This window comes from Aulostomus chinensis, chromosome 23 (genome assembly GCF_037954235.1).
Source record: "Aulostomus chinensis isolate RoL2024-O1b breed Wild chromosome 23, RoL_Achi_v1.0, whole genome shotgun sequence".
Taxonomy (NCBI): Eukaryota; Metazoa; Chordata; class Actinopteri; order Syngnathiformes; family Aulostomidae; genus Aulostomus; species Aulostomus chinensis.
In genome coordinates, this window is record NC_141342.1 from 249,833 (window position 1) to 277,500 (window position 27,668).

Below are 27,668 nucleotides of genomic sequence, written 5' to 3' on the forward strand. Positions count from 1 at the left end.
TGACCGTGTAATAAAGATGTTTCTGTGGCAGTTCCCAAAGAGGTAGAAAATGATGCAACACTGTATTTAGTTCATCAATGTACTTCTTTAATGTTAGTGACGGATCCGGGATCTCATGCTCATGCATCCCAGGCAGAATCAATGACTTAGCTGCAAGTCACCTTATTTGAACTCTTGAATATCTGGAAGTAGTAAAAGGGGTTTTACAAGGGGGTCCCACAAATCTACTGAGCACCAGGACTAGTTGGTGCCGTTCCGACAACAGGAAGGAACTCATAAATAATGGAGATAAAACAGACACACATTCCAAGAACATTTGTCTTTTAGATCTACGTAAGCTTATATCATGTATATGCTTGACTTGTAAGTCTACGTGAGTACAAAGTATTATTAAAAGATAATACATAAGACAACAGAAAAACACATAATATCAGACCGGTTGGGGGGAAAGAGAGCAGAAGGGCAGGGCAGAGACAAAGACAAATATTGGAGGAAGATAAATATGCATAAAGAAAGAGGGGGACAGAGATAAAGAGAGTAAGAAAGGGAAGAGACTGATGGACAGATGAGGGCGTAAGCATGTGGAGCTACAGGTGATAGCTTGAGCCTCTTCAGGTCTGCAGCCTCCTCCAGCAGCACCTGGGATCTGGGATGAGGGGAGCCCGAAGGCTCCAGAAAGGAAGACGAGTTAGTAATATGTATGAGTATGATTTATGTATGACACATATAGGAAGACAGAGATGAGTAGAGAGAAGCCCAGTTCACCATGGGAGATCCCCCAGCAGCCTTAGCCTACAGCAGCATATCTTAAGGGCCAGCCTAAACAGCCCTAACTATAAGCCTAATCAGAAAGGAAGGTCTTTAGTCTGCTCTTAAAGGTCGAGAGGGTGTCTGCATCCCGGACCGAAACTGGGAGATGGTTCCACAGGAGGGGAGCCTGATACCTGAGAACAAAACAAAATCATGATCGGCATGTGCAGGAAGTCCAGCAGGATGCCCAGAAGGCAAAGCAATATGGTGTGAAAGGGAGCTGTCCTTTAAGTGTTCATTTGAAGCACTTTCACACTGTTGATGGCTTCCCCCCTGATATCCTCCATGATTTGCTTGAAGGCATTGTTCCTTCTGAGTTGGGTCTTTGCATTCAGGACTTCATAAAAAAGATTTCACACTTGAGATGATGTATCTGTTACACTCACCCTGGTCTTCCCCCAGTGCCCCCTCCCCTCCTTGTGTGTTTCCTCCTTCCTCCTCAGGGGCGGGTCCTAATGCTGGCTGCTGCTGACTGGCACACCTGCTACTCATCAACTCATTACTCTCCAGCTTAAATGCTCCGGTTCTCCAGCCACTCACTGCCAGATTTTTACAGTCTACCACGCGGTAACTGTGTCAGGCTTTTTGAGCTCAATTTGACTACCTGCTTCCTCGAGCTTTTTTGATCATCTGTGTTCCTGCCTCACGTTTCCACTCTGCTCTCCTGCCTCCCTAGAATCCCCGGCCGTGCCCGTTAGCACCCCAAAGGACCCGCTCCCTCCTTGACCCCATTTCTCCCTGTGCCTCACCCTGGACCTCCTTCTCCGTCTGTCACCACCGTCTATACCCCGCCGAACCACCAGCAGCCCCCCCACTCCCTCTGCCATCCATTCTTCTGTGCCGTGAATAAATTGTGTTTTTGAGCCAACCTGTGTCTGCCCATTAGGTCCACCTGCCACCCGCTGCAACAGTATTGTGTCATAAAAGAATTTCCCTACACACATTCAGACAAAACAAACCAGCCTCAGACATTTCCTAAAATATTCCATACCAAAGAACCATTGGAGGTAATGGCCATGAAAACTGGAGCCTGATCAGACTCCTTCCCCTGTTGATTGGCCATTATATCCCTGAAGGAGATGAAGCATGGGAGGGTTTAATGTGCTTGAAAGATGTGGTTGAGTTGGTCATGGGTACAGTGTTTACTGAGGAGTCACTCTACTATCTAGATTTCAAGTTATTGGAGCATAGAGGATTACTTCAAGAAGCATTCCCTCACTACAGACTCTGTCCAAAACATCATTACTTGGAGCATTATCCCCATCTAAATAAAGTATTTGGACTGCTTGTAGATGTGTGGACAATTAGATTTGAGGGAAAACACAAATTCTTTCAATAAGTAATTCGTGGAGCCCACAACTTCAGAAATGTTCCTCTGGCTTTGGCTGATAGACATCAGAAGATGCTGGTGTACCATTTAGATGCTGTTTCATTTTTTAAACCAGCATTGGAATTGGACAAAGTAAAGAGTGTCCTGATTTCTTCCTTTCAAGACAATGTGGAACAAATGCATTCGCATTTGTTGGCAAGGCATGCACCTCAAAACACAGTCCTTAGAGCAACATCTGTCAGCATAGATAGTATTAAGTATGCAGCTGACATGGTGGTGTCTGTTGTGCACGCCTTCCATAATTTAGACAGATTCAACAGATTCTGGTTGTGGATACCAATGTTTTGTTCATTTGTAGACAATTGTTTGCATTTTATCACAAACACGTTAGAGCTTACAACGTCTGCAAAAGTAGCTCAAGTTTGCTTGTAACCTAGTTGAAGGACTTCAATGATGTCTTTCCCCTCTCTGCCTACAGAGTTAAAGGCCAGTTGTTTGTGACCCTAAAGTGTTACATTTTGTTGCTTAAGTCATATTTTATTTCAGAATCATGGACCAGTCCTGGCCAGTGAGGGTAGTGGTTGCTGAAAATGACATTCAAAAAGTAACTTTCCATGAAAGACCGAATACTTTGGAAGAGCTCATAAGCGAGTTGACAAAACGACTTGATCAGCAGTATGATTTCATGCTTCACTATGAAGCTCAACGCGTTTTGCAACCTCACGGATATAACTGAACTGCCTGATAGACCAACACTGAAGATTGTCTCACTGGAAAATGTAGTTGTAGCATTGTTTATTGCCAGTCCATCATCTTTAGCCAGCGCATCCTCTTCAGCCAGGGCATTGTCTTCAGCATTGACTTTGTCTTCACCTGGATCATCTGACACAGATATCCTGCCTCGCACGGAAGAGACATCACCACTGACCTCACGTGACCCATGGCCTTCTACATTTGAGGTGCCATATTTCTCTATAAATATTGAATACAGACTGAGACAGGGAAACCTTATTTATACAGTATGAGAGATGGCTCACGCATGTCAGTTTCGTGAGACATGGAGCATGACATTCTGCAGAAGCTGGCTGAGGAGATGTACAAGTTTTCAGCTTACCCTCAAGATGAACACTTCACCACTGTTGCTGCAGCACTGATTGCTAAGCAGCTGTGCCTTGCTGAGGCAGGGTCAACCACAGGTTGCAATGGATGGAAGAATAGTTTAAAATTAAAAATGGGTTATCTCCGTTCCAAACTTCGCAGATGTGGCATTGCAGATTTGTCAGTCAACAGCAATAAGAGAACACAGCAAAATCCAGAGGGGGAGCCACCTGGAAAAAGCCTGAAGAGACCCAGAAGAAGTGAGACAAACTACCTGCCAGATTTTCCACAGGGTGAAGATGCATCAACACTTGAAAGCTCTAGACTCCTGCTTGAAAATGAAATGAAGAAAAGGTTCCCAAATGCAGTTCATGTAAATCAGCTGATGAACCAGACCTTCTCATTAAGACGCAAGGAAATTAGGAATATCAGCCCTCTGTGAAACAGATGTTGGAGCGATGGCCAGCTCTTTTCAGAAAACATCAGGTAAGCAAGCAAGTACGCTAAATAAATACACGATGTTGCATGCTAGGGAGAATAAGAAAAAAATATAACTATACACATTGCCTAAACATAAAAACTGAAGCCTAATTGAATATTGAGATAAAAGGAGCCTTGTTGAAGTCTGAAGTATTGTCAGAGAAAGATATGTTTCTACATTCGTTTCGAAAGGTTTGCATCTATAAGATTGTTTTAAAGGCTTACATATTTGTTTTCATTACATTTCATTACATCATTTCATTTGTTTACACAAACAGTGGCCTTGGGTTAAGAACAGAATTACATTTTTTTCCAAAAATAAAATAAGCCTGCAAACTTGTGATTCTTTGTTCTGCTTACTTGACTTTTTATTGCAATCGGTTTCCTTGATTCTACTGAGTAAACACAACTGTTCAGTTTAGTCAGACTAACGTGGCGGTAAGTTCACAACACCTAGAAAGATGAAGTTCACTATACTTGCTATTTTTAAGTTTAAATAATTTAACAAACATAAGGAAACACAACATGGCATACTTAAGTTGATCGCAATGAGAAAGATCAAGTTATAATACTTGCTGTTTTTAAGTTTAACTTCAAAAAATCAAGTAAATACACTTAGATTTAAAGTAAACTTAACAAGTGGCTGGTTGGACCCAGCGGTGCATCCTCCGGCCCACATGGATCCAGTGGGAGGGTCCTCACACAGGCGGTCCTGCAGTCGCAGAATGACTTCATCAAGGGAATAACAGGGATCAGTGAGCGGCTCGACCGCCTGATAAATGTACTAGAGAGTTTAGTTGAGGAAATAAAATAATCTGGCTTCATGAATCTTGTAATCGCTTCTTACCCATTCACATTGTGGAAATGAATTTCTGCCGTGCGAGGACGGCTGCCCAGGCGGGATTGGCGTCCATCCCTTCAGCCTCTGGGTCATCCCGTGGGGGGACATGCTGCTTGGCCTTGGGGGATGCCACGGCCTTGGGGGATGCCACGCAGGTTGGCCACATTGTGAAGGACACCACATGCCATCACAATGTGGCATACCTTTACCACCGATAGAGCAGCATGCCCCCACTCCGGTCCAGACAGCGCCACCGACCCTTCAGCTGGCCGATGGCCCTCTCCATCACTGACCGAGTGCGGGAGTGGAGGTTATTGTACCTCCGCTCTCGGTCAGTGTGGGGGTTGTGGAGAGGGGTCATCAGCCAGGTCCGCAGGGGGTAGCCACTGTCACCTGCAGTAAAAGCACAGTGTTGCACACTTTTGGTTCAAGTGCAAGTTAAGTTTCTCGAATAACATAATATAATTAAGCATTTACTAACCCAGCAGCCAGCCGTCCGTCACCGGACCTGCCTGCAGCCTCTCCCCAACAGTGCTGTTGGACAGAATGTGCGAGTCATGCGTTGAACCAGGCCACCTCGCAACAATGTTGAACAGATTCATCTGTGCATGGCAGATTGATGGAGTGGAAACCCTTACAATTTACGTTAGCGTATTCCTCATGGGATGGCGCTTTTATGGCAACGAGTGCAGTCAATGGCTTAGAGAATCCGGCTATTGCTGCCAATTGCGCTTTAATATTGGCCTGTTCAACGGCACCGTAAGGGAATTTAACGTACCTGCGGGAGAGGCGGATGATCAGGTCCACCACCAAGGGCATGGCATGGCCGAGGGTCGACTGGCTCACCCCGGAACGGTCCGCTATCTGCCGCTGGAAGGAGCCAGTGGCCAAGAAGCCGAGTGTGCTCAGCACCAGTGTCTGCACTGGCACAGCTTGGCTCCTGGTGGTTCTGCACTGGAGCGCCGGTCGCAACTCCTCAAAAATTTGCAGGAGGATGGCCCGCGGTAGCCGGAACCGGCTCATCAGCCTCTCATCTGAATTGTGCAGCAGATCCTCCCGCTCCCTGAAATGCAGCTCCCGTCTGGTTGCACTGTTTGCCACGTCCTCCAACAGCACTGCCATTGTTTAAAGTTGCACATTCAGCTCCATCATGAAGGCTCCTTTATAGCCACTTAAGTAATGGCATCAGGTGTTTGGGTTTGTATTGATGGCTTTTTTGTGCCCAATGTATGTGCGGTTGTCAAATAGTCATTTACCAAACACCGCCACAGGGTGTCGCCAACGGACCAAAGTGCAGTTGACGCAAGAATCGGCTCTCTGCCAACTTCTACGACACCTCCGGAGTTGGCGTGAAACAGCGCAAGAATCTACGAACTTTTCGCGTTGATACGTCTATGTTGATACATCTGAACGTGAGCGCCGATCCTGGCGTACGCAAGTTTTTCTAGTGTAAACCGCGTTGATATATGAGGCCCCAGGTCTGGGAGGAGATCCCTCAGGAGACCATCTGCCACCTCATCGGGAGTATGCCCAGGCATTGTAGGGAGGTCATACAGGTAAGTGGAGGCCACACACACTACTGAGCCTCATTTTGAGTTCAGTACAACATTAAAGTTGGATCAGCCTGTCCTGTGTTTTTCACTTTAATTTTGAATGTGACTCCAAATTCAGACCTCCATGGGTTAATAAATTTGATTTCCATTGCTAATTTTTGTGTGATTTTGTTGCCAACTATGTAAAGAACAAAGTATTTAATAAGAATATGTCATTCATTCAGATCTAGGATGTGTTATTTTAGTGTTCACTTTATTTCTTTGAGCAGTGTATCATGGAAAATATGTATGAAGTAATGTTTATTTAGCTGAAGCACATTTTCAACACAACACATTATTATGCTTAATCATTTAAAAGAGTTCAGGACATTACACTTATTTACCTGCTGGAACAAAGTTGTTTTTATATAGCCAGCTTACAAATCTCTAGAACTAAAATCACCCCTACAGCTAAAAATGTTCGAAACTCATTAAGCTAAGGGTGCAGATTTAATATGGTATTGCTGCCCAAGACACCACCATGAACTTCAGAATAGAGTGAGCCGAATTACTGTCTCATGAATTTTTATCCGTCATTTCTTTAAATATTGGGGATATCACACCGAATCATAAAGGAAACATTTGTCATTAACAATTATGTCCATTAATTTAAGGTTATTATACAGTGGAAATAGTGGATTTTCTTATTTAGAAAGTTACCAACAAATGTGTCTGTGTTACGCTTAAATAGAATCTCACAGTATTGAGTGAAAGATTCATGAACTACTACGTAAATAAAATACAGGTGGGATATCCTAAAACTGTTTGTCTTTTACTGCCTTCATTGGAATCTATTCAGGAACATAGCCCATGTTCAGTTAATAAAATTTCAACAATGTCATCACAAATCCGCATGTTCAGTAGTTGTAATTAACAAAAAACACACAACACATCCTTTCAATAAAATATGCACATTTATAAGGGGAGAGTAAAATTAAGTAAAAAAGAATACACTGCACAGTATCAACCTGCCAAAGGACATTCAAGGCACTAAGAACAAGGAAATATAGTTGCTTGAGATTTTAACAGTTGGCTGGATAAGAATTGTTCATGAGTTCTGCATTTAAGGTTTCAAAACTATAGTGTTATTGGGGGGGGGGGGGGGGAATAAATCAGCTCCCTGTGGAAAGGAAATAAAATGGGGTTGTACTGTGGGATTTCCTTCTCATTTACACCCACACGTATTTTACTATATTAAAAGCTGGTCTCATAGTGGAGGTTTGCAATTATCTCCAAAAGAACTAATTTCTACAGTCAGAAAATCTATCAATGCTACTGTCATTGTAAAACCAAATTAATAACTTCACCTGATAAGAGGTGAAGAGACCAGTGAAAGACAGGGTCTGTTCCCACACCACACGTTTCCATCATAAATCATTCTATGCCAATCAGTCAAAAACTCATAGAAAAATGGTTTCCAAATTTAGTTGGTGTTTGCATTTGTCCATCTGCATCTGTAATTAGTTTTCAAGCCTTCTATTTTGAGTGTATTAATTTGATAATTTAAGAGTAGGCAGGCTTACAGACTAATATTGTATTTTGCAGTGAAATTACTTGACTCTTAAGAGCAATCTGTTATTACTAGAAATATCAATTGTAAATAACAAAACCATTGTAATCATTGATCAGTGATTAGTCTGACTTGTTTTAAGAAATAAAATGTTATCCAAACCAAGCATCCTTGAACAATGCAGTATTTAACCCTTGATTACAGTTTAAAGATAAACTCACAGTTTGAGTGTGTGTGAGCAGGTCTGAACAAGGCCAATTTTATTGAAACTTGGAAGCAGAATGAACCATTGGCCAAGGATAAACAATTTTGGGTAGAGTCACAGTCCTTTGATTTGAATTGAATGATTGGAATAAAGTGTTAATACAGTTCAGTCATCATAAAATATAACTGAAACGAGTAAAGTCCAGGTTCAATTTACCACACAACATCAATGTGAAAGAGAAAAAAAATACTGAAAGTAATTATAAAGTAACTTCTCATTTATTTGATATTAATAACTTGTTACTGTAAGTGAACTATTTGAAAGGAATGGACAGTGTGCTGTGAAGGTCAGAAGGATTAAAACAAATAGGCAAGTCTCCCTTTTTGAAAAGTTAAATATTACATTTTGGGTCTCTACTGAAAGCTTTTTTTCCATCCATCCATCTGTTTTCTTCCGCTTCTCCTGTTAAGAGGTCGCAAAGGGGGCTGGAGCCTATGCCTTCTCCCTTCGGGTGTGAGGCAAGGTACACCCTGAATGGGTCACCAGTCCATCGCAGGGCCAACACATATAGACAGACAGATCATACACACTCACAGCCATGCCTGTCAGTTAAGTGTATTCATCTAGCCCAGTCCATCTAGCCCAGTCCCTTCTTTCATGTCTTTGGACTGTGGGAGGAAGCTGGAGTACCTGGAGAGAACCCACGCAAGCACAGGGAAAACATGCAGACTCCACACAGAAAGATCCCGTGCTTGAACTGGGTGGGAACCTTCTTGTTGTGGGGCCACAGTGCTAACCTCTGCACTACCAAGCCGCCAGTATTTTCTTTGCTTTAGTCAAAATATTTTCCCACATTTTCTTATACGCCTGCATTAAATGATGTGAACGGTGACATAGTTCAACATTTTTACCAGCAAACATGCTTTGATGAAACCAAATAGTATTTTGTATATGAAAGTATTAGGACCTATATTTGTTCCAAGGATGGGACAACCAGACCTGTATTTGAAATCTGTATTTGCTCGCTTTTAACAATTCTGTTAATACTAGTGCAAATAATGTTAATTAAAATCGAGCTTTTCTGATTAATTTAGGATTATGCATTTCAACAGCAAAACTTAAGTCACAAGACACATGATACTCATCACATTACAGCTGCTATTGTTTTTCTGCATTAAAATTGTTTCTTTTTATCTCCATTACAGTTACAATCACATGGTTTGTACAGTTTTTCTTTTAGTAAGAAGGACCTTGTGAAATTTCATGACAATTATTACATTGGTGAAACAAAGGCCTGAGGAAAAGCGCATTCAATTTTGAGGCAGATACACAACCACTTCTTTAAAACTGCAACATACGGTGCTTATTTGACATTTTCAAGCAAAATGACTTAAGGAAAAAATACCCCATAAAACTACAGGAAATATTTTCAGACGCAGTGGTGTCAGATGCAGGTTTGGATTTCTTTCCCACTGCTACTCTTTGGACCTTTATGACAGATGCAAATGATATTTAAACAGGGTAAAAAAAAAAAAATCTATAAATATCCAGGATTTTGTGCAGACTCAATAATCAAACTTTAAGACTGGTCTCGATGGAGATGTGTGAACTTCTCCATATTCTTATTCTATTTCATAATCTGCAAGAAATGGGACAAATTCCTTGTATGTACACATAGACTTGACAAAGTGGATTAAGAGCCTTCCTTCCTTTCAGTTCATTTTTTGGATCAATGATGAGGTCAGTGAGACCCTAGACATTTAAAATGAAAAAAAGACACAAAAATCAATATAGTGTTATATGAGGCAATGTTCAAAGACCTCAGAGCTCATTATGTAAAACATTTGTGCACAAAATAGTATTTACACAGACACTGTTGGAGCACACCAATAAAAGAGAAACATAACATAACCTCAGGGCAGTTTTATGGAATATGACATGAATGAAATCAAGAACTTACTTTCATAGTAGTTTGTAAGAAATGCAAAATTGATATTTCAGAATTTACAGTACAATGTTCAACAATTCCTGCTATGACTCAGTGAAATAGGACCATTCCTAGTACCATTAGAACAGTAAATTAATGAATTAAAGTACTGTGACAGCAAAACCATACAGCAGATGCTATACTTGCATGTTATAGGATTCGTATATGAAATTTGGATTAACATGATTCACAGCACAAACACGAGTGAACAGCTTAGGCTGTGGACAACTAAAGTACTTTTGATGAATAATGCATAGAGTGCACCATGATCTCAAGTATTGATAGCGAAACATTCCTGTTAATGATTTTTCTACTCCGTAGAAGAATTTTATAAACCATACTATTTACACTCTTGGCAGGCAGACCAAAAAACAAACAAAAATAATGAAAACCCTCACCGAGGGTTAAGAGAAACATGCTACATGTTGACAAAAACCCTGACAAGTAAGAACTACTAGTGAAAAATCAAATCCCCTTTAATTACAACATTCTACAAAAAGGAATAATTTGAACAAGAGCATTAGTTCATGACAAGCACAGAATAATGACTCCAAGGTTTGGTGTTAAACTATACAAATATATTTACTTGTCTTTGTGCGCAGGATAATAAAAGATATAAAAGTCCCTTAAACTAGTCCAAGTTTTTCATTTTTTTAGCAAAATGCAAATCAGATTAATATGAAATCACCTGAGTAACTTAATCCAACTTTACAAACAACCTTTACTGATACGATCACCTTGCTTGAAGCACAGGGCTCTTATAGCTTCCAATTACAGTGTACCATTTTCACAGTTCAGTTTGACCTGTGCATGCATGATACCAATCATGCTAGCTGTACATAATTTACCAAAATATGCACCTTGAAAAGATAAACAATAATACACTTAATAATGCAGTATGTATTTACAAGAAAATTTAACACATATAGTGGATGGTCATTAAAAATATACATCTAACCTTTGTTTCATTTGAAAAGGATAGAGTACAAGATACAAAACTTTCAGAACAATTTGTTCCAGTCTCTCGTTGCCTCCATGAGATGTCTCTGGCCGTGGCCAATCCAATCTTCTTGGCTGTTGAAGAGCCGACCACAAAACCAACAATCAAACACAACAGGCTCGTGTCCACAATCTGATAAAGTTTGCACAACCTCATACTTTTTTTTGCTTTTTTTCCTTAACTTCAATTTCAGGAGGAACCGCTCTCTAACAAAGCTCTGAACAGGCCGAGGTCTTGAATCATTGCTTTGTAATGATGCACCCTTGGTCAAGGACTTCTCTTGAGCATTGGAGAGTGCTTGGATTGTTTTGAGGGACAGAGAGACTTTACTAACAGCACCTCTATACCTGCTAACCACATTCATGATATTGGACACTTCAGGAATGTCAGCATCTGGATGATTGAGCACCACTACAGGTTGGTATCTACGAGGGCATTTGATATGCTGTAGGGAATTAAAAGGGGAAAGTCTAAGGGTTCTTACAACTTCTTTGGCTACAGGCTTCCATAAAACAGATGTGTCTTTCTCAGTCAGTACTTTATTTGACAGTCTTCGGGCTTTATACGCTGTTGATGGAAGTTCATCAAATAGTGTTTTCTTGCGCCTTTTCCTTTCACTTGGTGGTCGAATTGGCCTTGGGGCTAGAATAAGCTTCTCAGATTCACTTGGTTTTACATTGGCAGTAAAATGAGGGGGCGTAATGCAAGATTCCTTGACCACTTTCTGTGAAGTATTTTTTATTGTGATCATTTTCTTTACGCTATCGGGGACAATTGCATTTGTTTTATTTGAGGACAACAGATAGCACTGGGTTTGAGGTCTAGTGGCCAAAAACAAAGATTGACTGCCTGAGGTGGGGGTACCACTTGTTAGAAGATTACCAGCAGGAGTAACAATTTTAAATAGAACTTTGTTTCCACTGCTCTCACTGGTTTGACTACACTGACTCCCTTTCTTTGATTCTTGGTTGCTCAGAAGTAGGCTTGATTTGTTCTGAGAAATGTACCGGAGCAAGAATGCTTGGCGACCAGTCTGCAGAGTGCTGGGTTTGTCTGCAGAGGTCACAGGCATTGCCAGAACTGGTCGTGAGTTCAGGGGGAGCTGTGTACCTGCCAACCTCAGACTAGGAGTACTTGAGGCCTGAGTAAATGGAATGGACCTCTGCACCAAGTAGCAAGTTGGTTGTGTCTTTGCTATTTTATCAGTAGGATTATTATGCGCTGTGCTCGAAAGGAGTACAGGGCCTTTCAAACCTGGACTGTTGATAAGGAAGTGATTTGAGGTGGCTGTAACACCTGTTTGAACAACAACTTGTTTCTCAACAGTTTCAACTCTTGGAGCTGATACTTCTATCCTTTTGCTCTTTTGAGTAAGAGTTACACCAGGTGTGTTTGTTGATCCTTCAAACCCTGGCTTCATGTAAGATACATTGATCTGAGGATTTGCTGAATTGGTTATCAGTTTGAAACCTGGTCTGGCCTTGATCGGCACTGGCATGGCAAAATGATTGTCAGTAGTCCGCAGGAGTACTGGCTGCTTACCCTCTGGCAATTGAAGAATTCGTAGAGTAGTTTTTGTTTGTTTGGAAGGATCACTGCTTTCACTCGAACCTCCCATTTTGTCCTTATTAAGTTGTTGAGTAATGATTGCATCTGAATGTTCTTCTACAAAACTGCCAAACGAAGTGGAAATATGCTTCATTTCTGACTGATTTTTTGATACAGGAATGCTTTCTTCTTCAATTTTTATAATATTAAAGTCTTGGAAAACTGACTCTGAGTTTTCATCTTCAGTGGATGGATCATTTGTACTTGATATGTTCTCAGAATCTTCAATGTCACTTTCAGTCAGTTTGTCCTGATTCTCATCTAGAAAACAGTTCTTTCCATTTTCATTTTCTATTAATGGTTCTGGAGATGATGCCACAGTCAAGCTAAACTGGGATGATCCACTGTTTTCCATGTCTGATGAAAGTTCAGCCCTGTTTAAAGCAGTCTTGGGTGAAGTGCTGAAAGCCTCCTTGGAGTAATTGTGAAAAGCAAACACCTCTTGGTTTGCTGTGCAGTTCTCTGAGCTCAAGGGAGTTTTCAGGCAACATGAAGTGGATGAGATTGATGGTGTATCCATTTGTGTCAGTAACTTTTTACAGTTCTGAAGAATATTTTTATGTTTGATTGCAGCTCTGATCCCATCTGTGCATTCTGGAGTGCTCTGAGAGGATTGGTCAACATTGTATATTGAATTAACAGATTTGTTCCCAATACATTTCTCAATCTGCTTTTCTACATCTTTTCTCATCATTGTTAGATCATCTGCAACCCCACATTTGTCAGTGTTCTTACAGAGTGGTTTGGAAATCAATGTTTCATTGGAAACATTTGTTGGCAAACCAGTGACCGAATCAGCTGGAATTGAATTATCAAACTGACTTCTTTTTGAACAGGCTATTTGGCTAGGGGGACTTTGGTCCAATGAACAATGTGTAATTGAAGTTTCTGCAGCTGGAATTGAAGCTCTACTTACGAAATGATTGCACTGTTGCCGAACATAATCTCTGTGAAGGTTGAACTCAAGGCTGCAAACAGAGGGTTCTTCCTCCTCATTTTTTACTTTTACTGCCATAATATCTTCTGTCTGTTTATAAGAGACACTCATTGGTGAAACAGCAAAGCAATGCAATGTAGTGCTCTTACTTTCAGAGCTTTCTCCATTCTCAACAAAGTCCTCACTTTTATTGAAATCAGAACTTGTGAAGGAGGGGCTCACATCTTCAGCCAAAGAATGATTGTGACTACATAAACCTTGCTTTGCTGTTGGTATTACTTTGAGAACTAAATGTTTTTTGCCATCAACTATTTTAAATCCCATCACTTTGGTTGTACAGTTAGGGGGAAGAGAGATTTTATTCTTGACCATTAGAACAGTCAGACCATTCGGACTGGTGTGACTTGAAGCATCAGTGCTAGTATTGTCACATTCTTGTAGCATGACTGGTGTTGACAGCCCTGTATTTTGAGATTCCCTGCCCCAATATTTGTCATTTTTTGCTACAGTCCCATCAATACAGTGGTGAAACTCTTCTAAAGATATATCCGGTTGTATTAGCCTGCCATTTTGGTTTGGTAAGCTCCCAGACATACAGTTGTGTTTTGATATCTTTAGAGCCTCTTGTGAATCACAACCATTGGAGAGAAAATGTTTTACACTTGCACATGAATTTGCTGAAAGGCTCTCATCCTCAACAGTCCTCCATGAATTCTTCCTCTCCGATTCTTCATTGTGAACAGCTGTTATGTGCTTTTTAAGCTGCTCGCTCCTCATGGCACCATATCCACAGATTTGACAAATAACCGGCAATGTGCCTGTGTGAGCCTTCATATGCTTTTCGTGATCCTCTTCGTTCAAACTTATATGTCTACATTTTGAGCACTTCCAGGGACTTTCATTATGATGATGGATGTGTTGAACAAATGTTCCTGCATCCACAGTTGTAAATTCACACCAGTCACAGTGAAATTGTCCATTTAGACTGTGGCACATGATATAGTGTCGGGTGAGTAAAAGCAAAGAATACTGAACACCATCATTGCAGAGTTCACACGTGACCAGAGTATTCCTATGCTCAATCCGATGGCGTTGAAGAGCAGGGAACTCATTTGTGACAAAACCACAGAGATCACAAGGGTATGTAGGTAGGGTTCCTTGATGAGCTGCTTGAAAATGTTTAAGAAGATCATTGGGGCTGTATGTGGAATCATCTTTACACACAGAGCAAACAAAACTCAGAATCTTCCCAGAAAAAACAGCCCGTTGCTGAACTTTGCATTGGGCTTTATTTAGAGTTAGTTTATCTTTCTTTGTGGAACTCCCATTTTCCTTCAGAGATGGTTCTTCTGGACTAACTGACAGTGACATATCTGTTACTTCTCTAAAATGCTTATACACAAAGTCTTTTACCTTTTCCTTTTCATCCTCTATCACAGATAAATTGAGATTTTTGGCAGAACCATGAGGTATCTTGACTTCTTCTTCCATAGTTGTAAACGTCAAGATTTCTGCAAAAGAAAAAAATGCTTCATTATTAATACCGGCAGAAGAATTTATCGTTGCTGTTCAGCAGTATAATGACAAAATGTACTGTACTACACTGCGATAGTCCTTTACAACAGCCCATGATAACCCACTTTCACTTGACTATGCAAACACTAATTAATTTATACTTCAATAAAAGTATTGCGGGATTGACCCATGTTTTTGATGGAGTTCTTTCAGGTAAAGGTGGTAAGGGTGTGCCACCTAGAAATTAGGCCTACCTACTTAGGATTGTGTGATAAACCTGACAAGATAAATCAAGGATGTATCATGTGATTTGTGTCAGTTGGGTCATTTTAGTGCAAGATTGAAACTTTGACAGTAATGAACCAAAGACTCACTGGGGCTGCAGCTATCAATTAGTATTCCATCCATTACTTCATCCTGTAAAATGACATGCATTTGCCTTACCATTTGTTTTTTTTTGTTTTTTTAATTAATTAAGACACTAATCAAGATTAGGTCATATCTAGGGCCTGATCGATTAATTGGCCGATTGTAGCCATTAGAGCATAATCGGTAAAAGGCAAAAGTTGACTGATTAATGCTGATTTTAACATGTAATTTTCAGCAATAAAATGCCATACGATGTTTTTCTTTGAAGTTATGTCCTTGTGTATCCAGTATCTCGTGTCATGCTTCACAGCAACCGCAAAGAGTGAGAGTGAAGTAGTGTACCATACTGAAAAGCCAACATCGCATGCGGACTAAAACTGAGCAGTTTGCATGTTGAAGGGACATCCAAGAGGCACATTTCAAATCATGTTTTACCAGAGACTTTTATGATGCTTTTTATCTACCTGCCAATTACATACAGACATACACTTACTGACCTCTGAATTGGACATAATGTTATGTAAAGAACACCAATAACAGCCCTGCCATGAATTCAATGTCAAGTCAATTTTATTTATATAGCACCAAATCACAACAAAAGTTATCCCATGGCACTTTACAAGTAGAGCAGGTCTTGTACCACACTCCTATGAATTTAAATCCAACAATTCTCCATGAGGAAGCACATCCGGCAACAGCGGCGACAAAAACCTTCCTTTTAACAGGCAGGATCGTCGAACAGATCCAGGCTCAATGGGGACGGCCTTCTGCTTTGACCGGTTGGGGTGAAAGAGAGCAGGAGAGCAGGGCAGAGATAACGACAGATCATAGAGGAAGACAGATATACAGAAGAGAGAGAAAGAGAGGGACAGATAAAGAGAGAGAGAAATGGAAGAGACTGATGGACAGACGGGGATGAGAGCAGGTGGTGCTATGGGTGGCAGCTTGAGCCTCGTCAGGTCTGTAGCCTCCTCCAGCAGCACCCGGGATCTGGGATGAGGGGAGCCTGAAGGCTCCGGAGAAGATGATGAGTTAGTCACACATGTTAGTATGATATCTATCTATCTATCTATATAAATAAGAGGACAGAGAGGGAAAAAAGGAGCAGAAAGAAGCCCAGTGCACCATGGGAGATCCCCCGGCAGTCTAAGCCTATAGTAGCATATCTAAGGGCCAGCCTAAGCAGCCCTAACTATAAACTAGACTATAAGTCTGCTCTTAAAGGTAGAGAGGGTGTCTGCATCCCGAACTGAAACTGGGAGACGGTTCCACAGGGGGGGGGAGCCTGATAGCTGAAGGCTTTGACACCCATTCTAATTTTAGAAACTCTAGGAGCCACAAGTAACCCTGCATCCTGGGAGCATGTCATATATGAATGTCAAATATGAAGGTGCCTGATTGTTGAGGACTTATTATGAAGGAGAATTTTGAATTCTATTCTGAATTTGACAGGGAGCCAATGCAGAGAAGCCAGTACAGGAGAGACGTGGTCTTTTCTACCAGTTCTTGTCAACACGCAGGCAGCAGCATTTTGGACCAGCTGGAGAGTCTTTAGGGACTTATTGGTGCAGCCTGATAGAAGGGAATTGCAGTAATCCAGCCTGGAGGTGACAAAAGCATGGACTGATTTTTCTGCATCTTTTTGAGACAGGATGTGCCTGATCTTAGTAATGTTACGTAACTGAAAGAAAGCAGTCCTAGAAGTTAGCTTAATGTGGGAGTTAAAGGCCAGATCTTGATTGAAGAGAACTCCTATGTTCCTTACAGTAGTGCTGGGGGCCAAGGTAATGCCATCCAGGGTACTTATCTCATTAGATAGCTTGTCTCTTAGATGTTTTGGGCCCAACACAATAACTTCAGTTTTATCTGACTTTAATAAAAGGAAATTATGGGTCATCCAAGTTTTTATCTCCTTTAGACAGGCCTCCAGTTTAGTCAACTGATTTGTATCATGTGGATGCATTGATAAGTACAGTTGCATATCCTCTGCATAACAGTGAAATTAATAGTGTTGCCTAATAATGTGACCAAGAGGAAGCAGGTATAGTGTGGAGAGGACTGCACCAAGCACAGACCCTTGTGGAACACCATAACTGACTACAGTGGTTTCAAAGGGGTTATCATTAGTTAGAACGAACAGAGATCGACCTAGTAAACATGACCTAAACCAGTTCAGTGCAGTTCCTTCAATGCTAATGACATGTTCCAGTCTCTGTAGAAGGATATGGTGATCAATGGTATCAAAAGCTGCACTAAGATCTAATAAGACCAGCACAGAGACCAGTCCCTCATCTGATGCTTGTAGGAGGTCATTGGTAACTTAAAATAGTGCTGTTTCTGTGTTATGATGAATCCTGAAACCTGACTGGAAATCCTCTAATAGGCTGTTGCTATGGAGAAAGTCACAGAGCTGTTTAGCAACTTCTTTCTCCAGGATGTTTGAAAGAAAAGGAAGATTTGATATAGTCTGTAGTTGGCCAAATCTTCTGGATCCAGGGTTGCTTTTTTGAGAAGGGGTCTAATTACTGCTACTTTAAAGGACTGTGGGACATAACCAGATAAAAGCAACACATTGATCATATCTAAGAGGGAGGGGCTAACAAAGGGTAGAGAGTCTTTAAGCAGCTCTGTTGGGATGGGGTGTAGAAGACAGGTGGATGGTTTAGAGGAGGAAATTATTGTACTTGGCTCATGAAGGCTAAAAGGAGAAAAACTATCAAAATGTATGTCTGGTCTTCCAGCTGCCTCAAAGGTTTCTGGGGTTATAGGTGCCATGTTGTCGGCAGATGGCAGGAGGAGATGAATTTTCTCTCTAATAAGGAGAATTCTGTCATTAAAGAAGTCCATGAAATGTTTGCTACCCAGGGAAACAGGAATGCTGGGTTCAGTAGAGCTGTGGCTCTCTGTCAGTCTGGCTACAGTACTGAAGAGGAACCTGGGGTTGTTCTTCTGCTCCTCCATTAGTGCCGAGTAGTAGGCTGCTCTAGCTTTTTGAAGGGCTTTCTTATAGCTTTTAAGGCAATCTTGCCAGATTATATGCAACTCCTCCAGTTTGGAAGAGCGCCATATTCTCTCTAGTTTCTGGGTTTTTCGTTTAAGCTGTCTGGTTTCGGAATCGTGCCAAAGTGCTTGTTTCCTTGGATTTATAGATTTATTTTTTAGTGGGGCAATTGAGTCCAAAGTTGTTCTTAAGGTGCCTGCTGCACTATCATTAAAAAAAAAAAAAAATCAATTTGGGAGGGACTAAAGTTGTCATCAGCGTCCTCTGTTACGACGGGACATGACAGTGAATTTAGCGCTAATGGAATCGCTTCCCTAAATCTAACTACAGCCTGATCAGACAAACATCTGGAAACTACAGTTTTCCTGAGTGGAGTGTAGTCAATAACTACAAATTCGAAAGTGATTAATTGATGGTCAGAAAAAAGTGCATTCTGTGGAAATACAACTAAATGTTCAACTTCAATTCCATTTGGCAGGACAAGGTTGAGGGTGTGGTTGTGACGGTGAGTGGGTTCATGGACAGACTGATGGAAACCAATTGAGTCTAGAAGAGATATAAATACAGTACCCAGTCGTTATCAGCATCCACATGAATATGGAAGTCACCTATAATAATGACTTTATCTGTTTTAATTAAACTGGACATCAACTCTGAGAATTCAGATGAGACTTCAGAGTAAGGACCAGGAGGGCAGTACACAATAATAAATAAATGTGGCTGTAGAGTTTTCCAGGCTGGATGAGATGAACTAAGAATCGGGCTTTCAAATGAATTGAAACTTATTTTGGGTTTGGGATTTATTTCTAAATGTCTGTCAAAAATGGCAGCAACTCCACCTCCTTGGCCAGAGCCTCAAGGAATATGTGTTAATGTGACTGGGAGGGGTGGATTCATTTAGACTAACATACTCATCATCACGCAGCCAGGTTTTGTAATGCAATAATATGTATAGGAACTATGTAAGCGCAGCATGCAACTCGGATCTATATTGATGTAACACGCAACAGTGTACTGTGCTGTATCTGCCCCACTAAGAATTCAGTAAACCTTGGTTAACTCTCATCAAACGTGTCATTAATGTTCTGATTACATTACCAATAACACTTCATGGTGGCAGCGGTAATGGGAAGCGAATGAAGAGTGACGATAGCGAAAGATTGTTTGAGGATAACTACTGTCGCCACTCAAGTAGGTGGCAAACCGGAGCAGTGCTAACCAGTGGCTAGGCTAATCAACGGCAGCCGGCACCATGCGAAGTGGAACTGAACCGAGGACATCATGGCATCACATTTACCAACAATGAACTGGTCAGACCTGGCTCTGAGTGAGGCTATTTCACTGTTTAAACAGAAAATGTATCTCTGCTTAGAAGATGAAGAAGTAAATAATGCAGCCAAACAAGCAAGAAAAATATGTTGTGGCATTGGAGACATGGGACTTAAATGGCTAAATGCAAGCGGTCTCAGCGAAGATGAGAAGAAAGTGCCTGGCAAACTATGGGAGTACTTTGAAGGACAGCTTGAATTAAACGTGAACTTCAGAATCCATAGACTACATCTAATGCAATATAGACAAAAAACAGATAAGCATTGATGATTTTGTGACCAGAGCCAGGACATTAGTGCAAAAATATCAGTTTACTGATGAAGAGCTTAATGAATGTCTAATTGAGCTTATTATTGCCAGCACACCCCACGATGCTCTGAGAAATTATCTATACAGCAAACCTAAAGGGTATTACTTAGCCGAAGTACTTGCAGAAGGACGAAAATATGAAGCTCTGTCAGCAGGCAATGATCAGCAACACAGACCTGGCATGTCACAGAGTGAAAAGATCCATGTTGTGGATAGAGGACACACATGCCAGAACCGTGGCACCAGTCATAAACCACATCAATGTCCTGCATATAATGATGCATGCTCTGCTTGTGGTAATAGAGGGCACTGGGCAAGGTGCTGTTAAGACTAAACGACAGAGACAAGACTTCAGTCGAGGCAGGAGGAGCAAGTCTCGCCTACCACAAAACAAACAGCACAGACACAGTGATGTTGTAAGGCACGTGTCCTGCATCCCTGACGCATTAAAATATGAAAGGATGCAGTAAATTCACTACCTGCGCGTCCCAAGGACACACCTCATTTTTCCCATGAAAAACCATACATTGTGAAGAACAACTTGTGTTTAAAATCACAGTAAGTAGCAAAAGAAACCTTGCCATCAGCGGACCTGACGAGCGCTGTTTCAACCCTTTGTGCATTAACTCAGCGCAGATATGATCCCCTTGAGTACAGTACCGCTACATGCTAGTTTAGCCGCTACAACAACTACCGCAGATTTCATTTCAACAATTAAAGATACAAACTTCTTAGTAGTAAATAAATTCACGTTTCAACTGTTATATGCTGTGTTCACTCAATGGTTTAATGTCTAGGGGGACGTGCTCTAACGAAATAAATAAAAAATATTCCGGTGGTGGCTGTGTGGCAATCAAGAAAAAATACTTTGAATGGCGAAAAAAACATTTTGAACATATCTGCTAATTACAGCCATATCTTACCATACCACCATTGAGAGAGTTTAACACTACAATTTAAGCAATAGAAGAATATAAGAAATAGAAAAAATAAGTTTTTTAATTGGGGACCCGTTGAATTTCCCAGGGACCCCCTCAAATCACCACCTGTGGGTCATGGGGATTCACTATATTGAAAACCTATCAACATCTCTGTAGACAGACCTCCAAAAATGACTACAGACGAAAGACTGTGCCCCACGTTGATACCAAAGACAACAGTGATACTCCAGAAGAACATTTATACCAAAAACAGTTCCATTCCATCATTATCAGTGAAAAATGCATGCATAGCATTGACAGTGTGCCACCCAGAGAGGAAGTGTATACAATCCTGAATGTGAAACCACCTGGTTTACCAGACTGTTGACACACACTACGTACTAAGATTGATACAGGCACATCAGGTAATGCACTCCCACTGCGCACTTTTAAACAGATGTATGGCAAATACACGTGCCCAGAAAAGACTGACGAAGAACTACTGAAGGATATCAGCATATAGTGGACATCAGATCACCTGCTTGGGTACAATAAACATCCCATGTCAGTACAAAGACTCTAAGTGGGTAAAAGCCAAGTTCTATGTTGTGGATGTACCAGGTCCAGCCATAGTGGGGCTCCCAACATGTGAACTGTTAAACCTTGGAACTGTCAATGTGTATACAGTATCTGAGAAAGGAAAAGCCAGTCAGGAAAAAGAACAGGTCAAAAAAGTAAAACACCCAAAATGCATATCAACAAGTGCAGACCTTAAAGCATATCCTGACCAGTTTGACAAAATTGGTAAATTCAGCAGAACGGCTACGCTCATACTGAGAGAAGATGCCGAGCCATTCATTGACCCCCCTCGCAAATGCAGCATTCATATCAAAGACAAGTTACAGGAGGAACTGAATAAGTAAGTCAAACAAGATGTGGTACAAAAGGTGGAAGAGCACACAGACTGGTGCCATCTGTACACAGACAAAGGAATCAGACCAGACCAGGCCCACTTGGCTTGCTGGACATCACCTCAGCTGCCAGCGGTTGAACAATGACAGGCGGCTGTCGTCGCTGGTCCGATTAGGCAGGGTTCCAGAGAACACTACAGAGTCCGACATCGTCTTCACAAATGTACACACCGACTCAATATTAATTTTTGTGACCTCTGTCTGGCGTAGTTGGATGTCATTATTGTCGACGTGAAAAACGATTTTATCATATCTACGTTAACTTTTAGCCAGCAGTTTCAAATTTGACTTAACGTCGCCCGCTCTGGCCCCTGGAATACACTTAACTATGGTCGCCAGTGTCGCTAATTTCACGTTTCTCAGAATGGAACTTCCAATTACCAGAGTTTTTTTTCTCAGCGGGTATGTCGCTGAGCAAGGAGAACCTATTGGAAACGTGAATTGGTGGTTGGTCATCGACAGTAGACTTCTGTTTAGGACTATGCTTCCTTCGGACAGTCACCCAGCCGCCCTGGTTCAGAGCACTAGCCGGCGGTCCGCACCAGCTAACAGGGACTGGCTGGTCTTTAAACTTCGGCCAAATAAATCAAATAGATATGTAGTTTTGGTAGGTAATTAGTCAACGAAAAAGGGATTAGCAGGGATGATCTCACTTTTAACTAGTACAATGAAGCAAAGCACTACGTTCAGCAGAAAACTCTTTATTGTCTAAATGCATTCACTCCTTCCAGTCATATTAACACTCATACTACTCAAGGCACTGGCTGAAGAGGTGGATTAGATTAGATTAGATAGAACTTTATTGATCCTTTACCCATATCACTTATGGGCAGAATAGCAAAAGTGAAAATGATGATCTTGCCAAAAATCAACTATGTTTTCTTGATGGTTCCGACCCAACCTCCGCGGACTTGGTTGAAAACACTCGACTCTAACATCTCAAAATTTCTCTGGAAAGCTAAACCACCACGTATAAGCTTAAAGACTTTACAAAAGAGTAAAGACTATGGTGGCTTGGAACTACCAAATTTTTATAATTACTACTTGGCCAATAGATTACAATACATACTAAAATGGTTAAAGCCAAACTCATTAGACCAAGCATGGCACGATATTGAACAAACATTCTACAAAGAAATCCAAATCTCTGATCTCCCTTTTATCAGCCCTGTTATCAAGCATCACAGCTGCTTTAAGTATATTAGCATCGGCAACACCCTCATAGCCTGGTGGGAATTTCTCAAAAGCAATGGGCTCTCGAACACCCCTTGCAGGCTCACACCTATCTGGAACAATCCTGACATCCTGCAAAAAAAAACAACACTACATTTTGCTGCATGGGCCAAGAAAGGGACTAAAAATCTAGAGCATATCTTCCAAGACAAAGAATTCATAGAATTTTACCAAATTACAGCAAATTATGGTATTAACAAAAACAAATTTCTGGAATATCTTCAGCTCAAATCTATAATACAGGCACGGTTTGACCTTACCAAGTTAGACTTAGAGCTTCCACCTAGAATAACAGATTTTTTGCAAATTTCACCCCCTAAGCTACTGTCTAAAATTAACTCAATAGTTTCAACAACAGAATTTATAATCTCTATTCCTTTATCCAAATGGGAGAAAGATCTGTCGATCAACCCACACCCTAACTTTTGGATACAAATCTGCTCCAACACATTTAGAATGATTCGCAGTGGTAACCTACAATTAATAAATTACAAGGTTCTCCACAGAACACACTGCACAGGACACAGGGAGGGAGGTAAGGGGCTGGAGAGTGAGGTAGAGGTGGATTGCTTGGCGCCTGGGACTTGCTGGCCTGGGGCCCTGCCGCTCCCCCGGGGGGTTGCACCCACATTTGGGAGGGGTTTGCTAACCTCAGCCCATCCTCGGGCGGGCTGGGCCCTGGCGCGGTGTCCTGGACTGCCGCCACTCCGGACAAAGGGAGGATGCTGGGGGACGTCTGAGGGATGGGGGCTGACCTCCTTGATGCTGATCGAACTGGGGGCCCTGACCACAGGCTGCTGGCTGGGGGTTCCGCTGTGCACTGGGGGCCTGGGCCCTCCCTGCCCTCGCACTGCGCAGTGGTGGGCCCTCTGCCCGGATCTCCGGACAGTGCCCCTTGGTGCTCCAATCTGACCCCTGGACCAGGGAGGCCAGACTCCCTGTCGGCTGGTTGCAGTGGTGACGGGGTGGTCAGCGGGGCCAGTCTGGAAGTTGGCCCCCTGCAGGTCTGGCCCATTCCTCAGCCCCTCTCATTGCCTCTCTGTCCCATCACATCACATCTTATGTATCACTAGGCCTTGAGGGGCTGGACCCCCCAATTTTAATCACATCGTAGACATTTAGGGCTTGGGGGAGTGCATGAGGATGTACTGGGAAACTCTGCCGTCTGCAACCAGTGGGGCTCCCATGCCCTGGGTGCCTCCGCCAATTTTAACTACATTCTAGTCATCCACATCATCACATCTACATTCCCATGCACAACACGCACCCTGCAACATGTTGGGATGGGGGGGCAGCTGGGGCAGGGAGTGGGTCCAGTGCTGCCTCCATTGCTAACTGCACCATTGCAGGCCTGGGGGCCTGGCCGGGGCTCTTCGGGGGGGGGGGGGGGGGGGTCCTCTTCCCGGCGTGGTGGTTGAGCTGGGGTTGGTCACGGGCCCTGCTGTTGTGTGGTGGATCGCTCGCTGGCGGTTTCACTAAGTCTGAGGTGCCCTGGACCGTATCAGCATCTATGGAGTACTCAGCCCCTGTATGGAAGAAGATGAGAGTATGATTGTTTTGTCCGGGGGTGGCGGTCCTGGGCGTGCTTGCCTTCGACTCACCCCGGCGGGTGGGCTGGGCCTCTCGGGGGAGTGGGGGGTTCCGGCTGGCTGGCTGGTGGTGCCCTATAGCCTGAAGCCCTCCTGCTCTGGAGGGAGGGGGAGAACAGGGGATGAGTAGAGGGGATGGGGATCGTGGGTTGGGGGGGGATAGCTCTGTTCGGGGGCGGTGGGCCTGGTCGTTGTGGTGGGCTGTGGCTGCCCCGCCTGGTTGTGGGGTGTGGGTGGGTGACGGCCTTGCCGCTGGCAGACCTCTTGGGGGGCTCTGGTCGGGTCTCGGGCCAGAGGGGCCCTGTGCCCCTGGGCTCTGCTCATGCAGTGGGGGGGGGGGGGGGTGCCCGGCGGGACCAGGGTCATCTCTACCCTGTCTCTCTGTGGGTTGCTTCTGGGTGGGGGTTGCTGCTCCTATGCTTTCCTATGGGTCCTGGCATGGGTTGGGCCTGTGGCTGTTTCCTGGGGTGGCCTGGGGCTCCCCGTGTCCTGGGGGTTTCTGGGTGCTCTGGTGGCCTGGTCCTGACCTACCTGCTATCCTGGACTGGGGATGCGATGTCCTGGCCCCCCCACATCAGCTACAGCCAGCTACGCACAGCATCCAAGACAAACCGTAGCGCGCACACACACACACACACACGCGTATACACACATACACGCATGGAGCGCACAACTGACCCATAAACACACACTCAGACATTTATCTTAAAATTACATTAAACCAAATGGTAAGCCTGCACCGGAAATTCTGCAACCAATGTTTTTTCTTTCTTTCTCTTTTGTTGTTGTTACTTTTTCTTTGTTTGTTTATTTGGTTTTTGTTTGTTTGTTTTTTGATAGTTTTTTGTGTTTTTTTTCTGCTATTGCTGTTGTTTTTGTCTCCCCCTCCCCCTTGTCCTCGCTATCCTGTCCCTGTTCTCTCTTCCTATCCACTCCTAATAAAATTAAACATAAATGGCAATAGGAGGAGTTTATCAGATTCCTCCTATGCAGAATAAAACTGCTTCAGTACGACAAGGCACCAGGAACATTGATGCTGCTTGCCCCAGCTACTGAACAGGACAGGTCTAAATCAAAAACAAAAACAAAAACAAAAAACTTTATTGATCCTTTGGGCAGAGCCCTAAGGAAATTCACGCTCCAGTAGCAGCACAGACACTGAGTATTCATGGAAGACCCCCCCCCCCCTCCAAGAAATACAAAAAGTAACACAAAAAGTATTGCAATAGTATAACTACCAGAAAAAACTATCAGAAAAAGCATAACCAGCGGAAAAAATATCAGAAAAACTATCCTATTTTCGACAGAAGTTTAGTAATAAATCCCAAACCCCAAATAAGTTGCAATTCATTTGAAAGCCTTATTCTCAGCTTGTCTCATCCAACCTGGGAAACTATGTAGCTGCTTCTATTTGCTATTTTGTACCACCCTCCTGGTCCATACTCTGATTTCCGATATGAATTCTCTGAGTTTTTATCGGTGTAGTCTTGAAAAAGATAGCCATTATTGAATGATGTTTCCTCCACTACAGTTAGTTATGGTGTTCCACAAGCATCGGTCCTTGGACCAATACTCTCCTCTCTATACCCGATTGCATTTTTAAACTTATTTATCTATGTTTATATTGGAATAGCACCCAATTTCATTGTATCAGACCATACAATGACTATAAGAAATTCTAGTCTATTCATTAGGTCACATAGTAAAGAAACACTCAATTCATAATCGCTTTTATGAAGACAATCAGCAGCTGAACTTATCAATGAAACCACATGAAACAAATCAGCTGACTAAAATGAGACATGTCCATATATATGTAAGATATAAAAACTTGAATGACACAATTTTCTATTAATAAATTCTAACAAACCTTATTCATTGCACTGGGCCAAAAACACATTAGAAACACCATATCTTATGAGATAGATACCCTGGATATCATTACCCTGGCCTCTAGCACTACCATAAGGAATGTGGCAGTTATCTTTGACTAGGAGCCACATAGAGCAAATCTTCAGGACTACCTTCTTTCATTTACATAACAAAGCTAAAATCAGATGCATCCCACCTCAAAAATATGCAGAAAAACTAGCCCATGCTTTTGTCACTTCCAGGCTGGATTACTGTTGTTTCCTTCTATCAGGCCACACCATTAAGTCCCTTCAGACCCTCCAGCTAGTCCAAAATGCTGCTGCCCATTTACTGACAACTAGTAGAGGAGACAATATCTCTCCTTTACTAGCTTCTCTGCATTGCTTCCTGTCAACTTCAAAATAGAATTCAAAATTCTCCTTCTTACACAAAGCTAAAAACGCCTCTCCAAAGCCTCATTAATCAGGCACCTTTATCTCTGACAGAGCTCATAGTCCCCACTTTTCACCTAGAACCCCACACTCCAGTGTTACTGTGTTACAGATGCAGTGTTACTTGTGATTCTGAGAGTCTCTAAAAGTAGAGTGGGAGTCAGAGCCTTCAATTATCAGGTTTCTCTCCAGTGGAACCCTGTTCAAATTTCAGTCTGGGACGCAGACTTGAAACGTGTTATGAGATGAGATGAGAGAGAACTTTGTTGTGAGTTCTTTACAAATCAACTTGACTTCAACTGACTTGAAATGTTCTAAAATGGAAAAGGAAAAGAAATGATGTATTTTATTACATTAGATAGTTTATTGGACAGGGCAATGGCTCAGGGGTAGAGTGGCCGTTGAGCAACCAAAGCGTCACTGGTTCGATTCTCGACCCCCCGACCATGTCAAAGTGTCCTTGAGCAAGATACTGAACTCATAATTGCTCCTGAAGAGAAGGTTGGTGCCTTGCATGGCAGCCTCCATCATCAGTGTGTGTGTGAATGGGTGAGTGAGATGACACTGTAAAGCACTTTGAGTCCAACTTTTGTCCATTTATTCCAACTGTTGGCTATGTGTTTTACCTCTGAGCAAAAGCTTTGGGTTGGAAGTAAAAAAGAGAAACATGGTGTGAGAGAATTGTGATGTCTTGAGCAGAAAATAATGATTTACATTTTATAAATAATCAT

At 42.3% G+C, this 27,668-nt stretch overlaps 1 protein-coding gene across 4 annotated transcripts in view; it reads right to left on the reverse strand.

Annotated features, from left to right (window-relative positions):
* Positions 1-6,872: 6,872 nt before the first annotated feature.
* LOC147239089 (zinc finger protein 518A) overlaps positions 6,873-27,668 on the reverse strand; it is a 43,144-nt gene continuing 22,348 nt past the window's right edge. For all 4 annotated transcript variants that reach the window (XM_086195690.1, XM_086195693.1, XM_086195692.1 and 1 more), the window contains one exon: positions 6,873-14,909. In XM_086195690.1, coding sequence (XP_086051816.1) covers positions 10,855-14,909 — 4,055 coding nt within the window. In that variant the 3' untranslated portion in view covers positions 6,873-10,854. The remainder of the gene's footprint in view (positions 14,910-27,668) is intronic.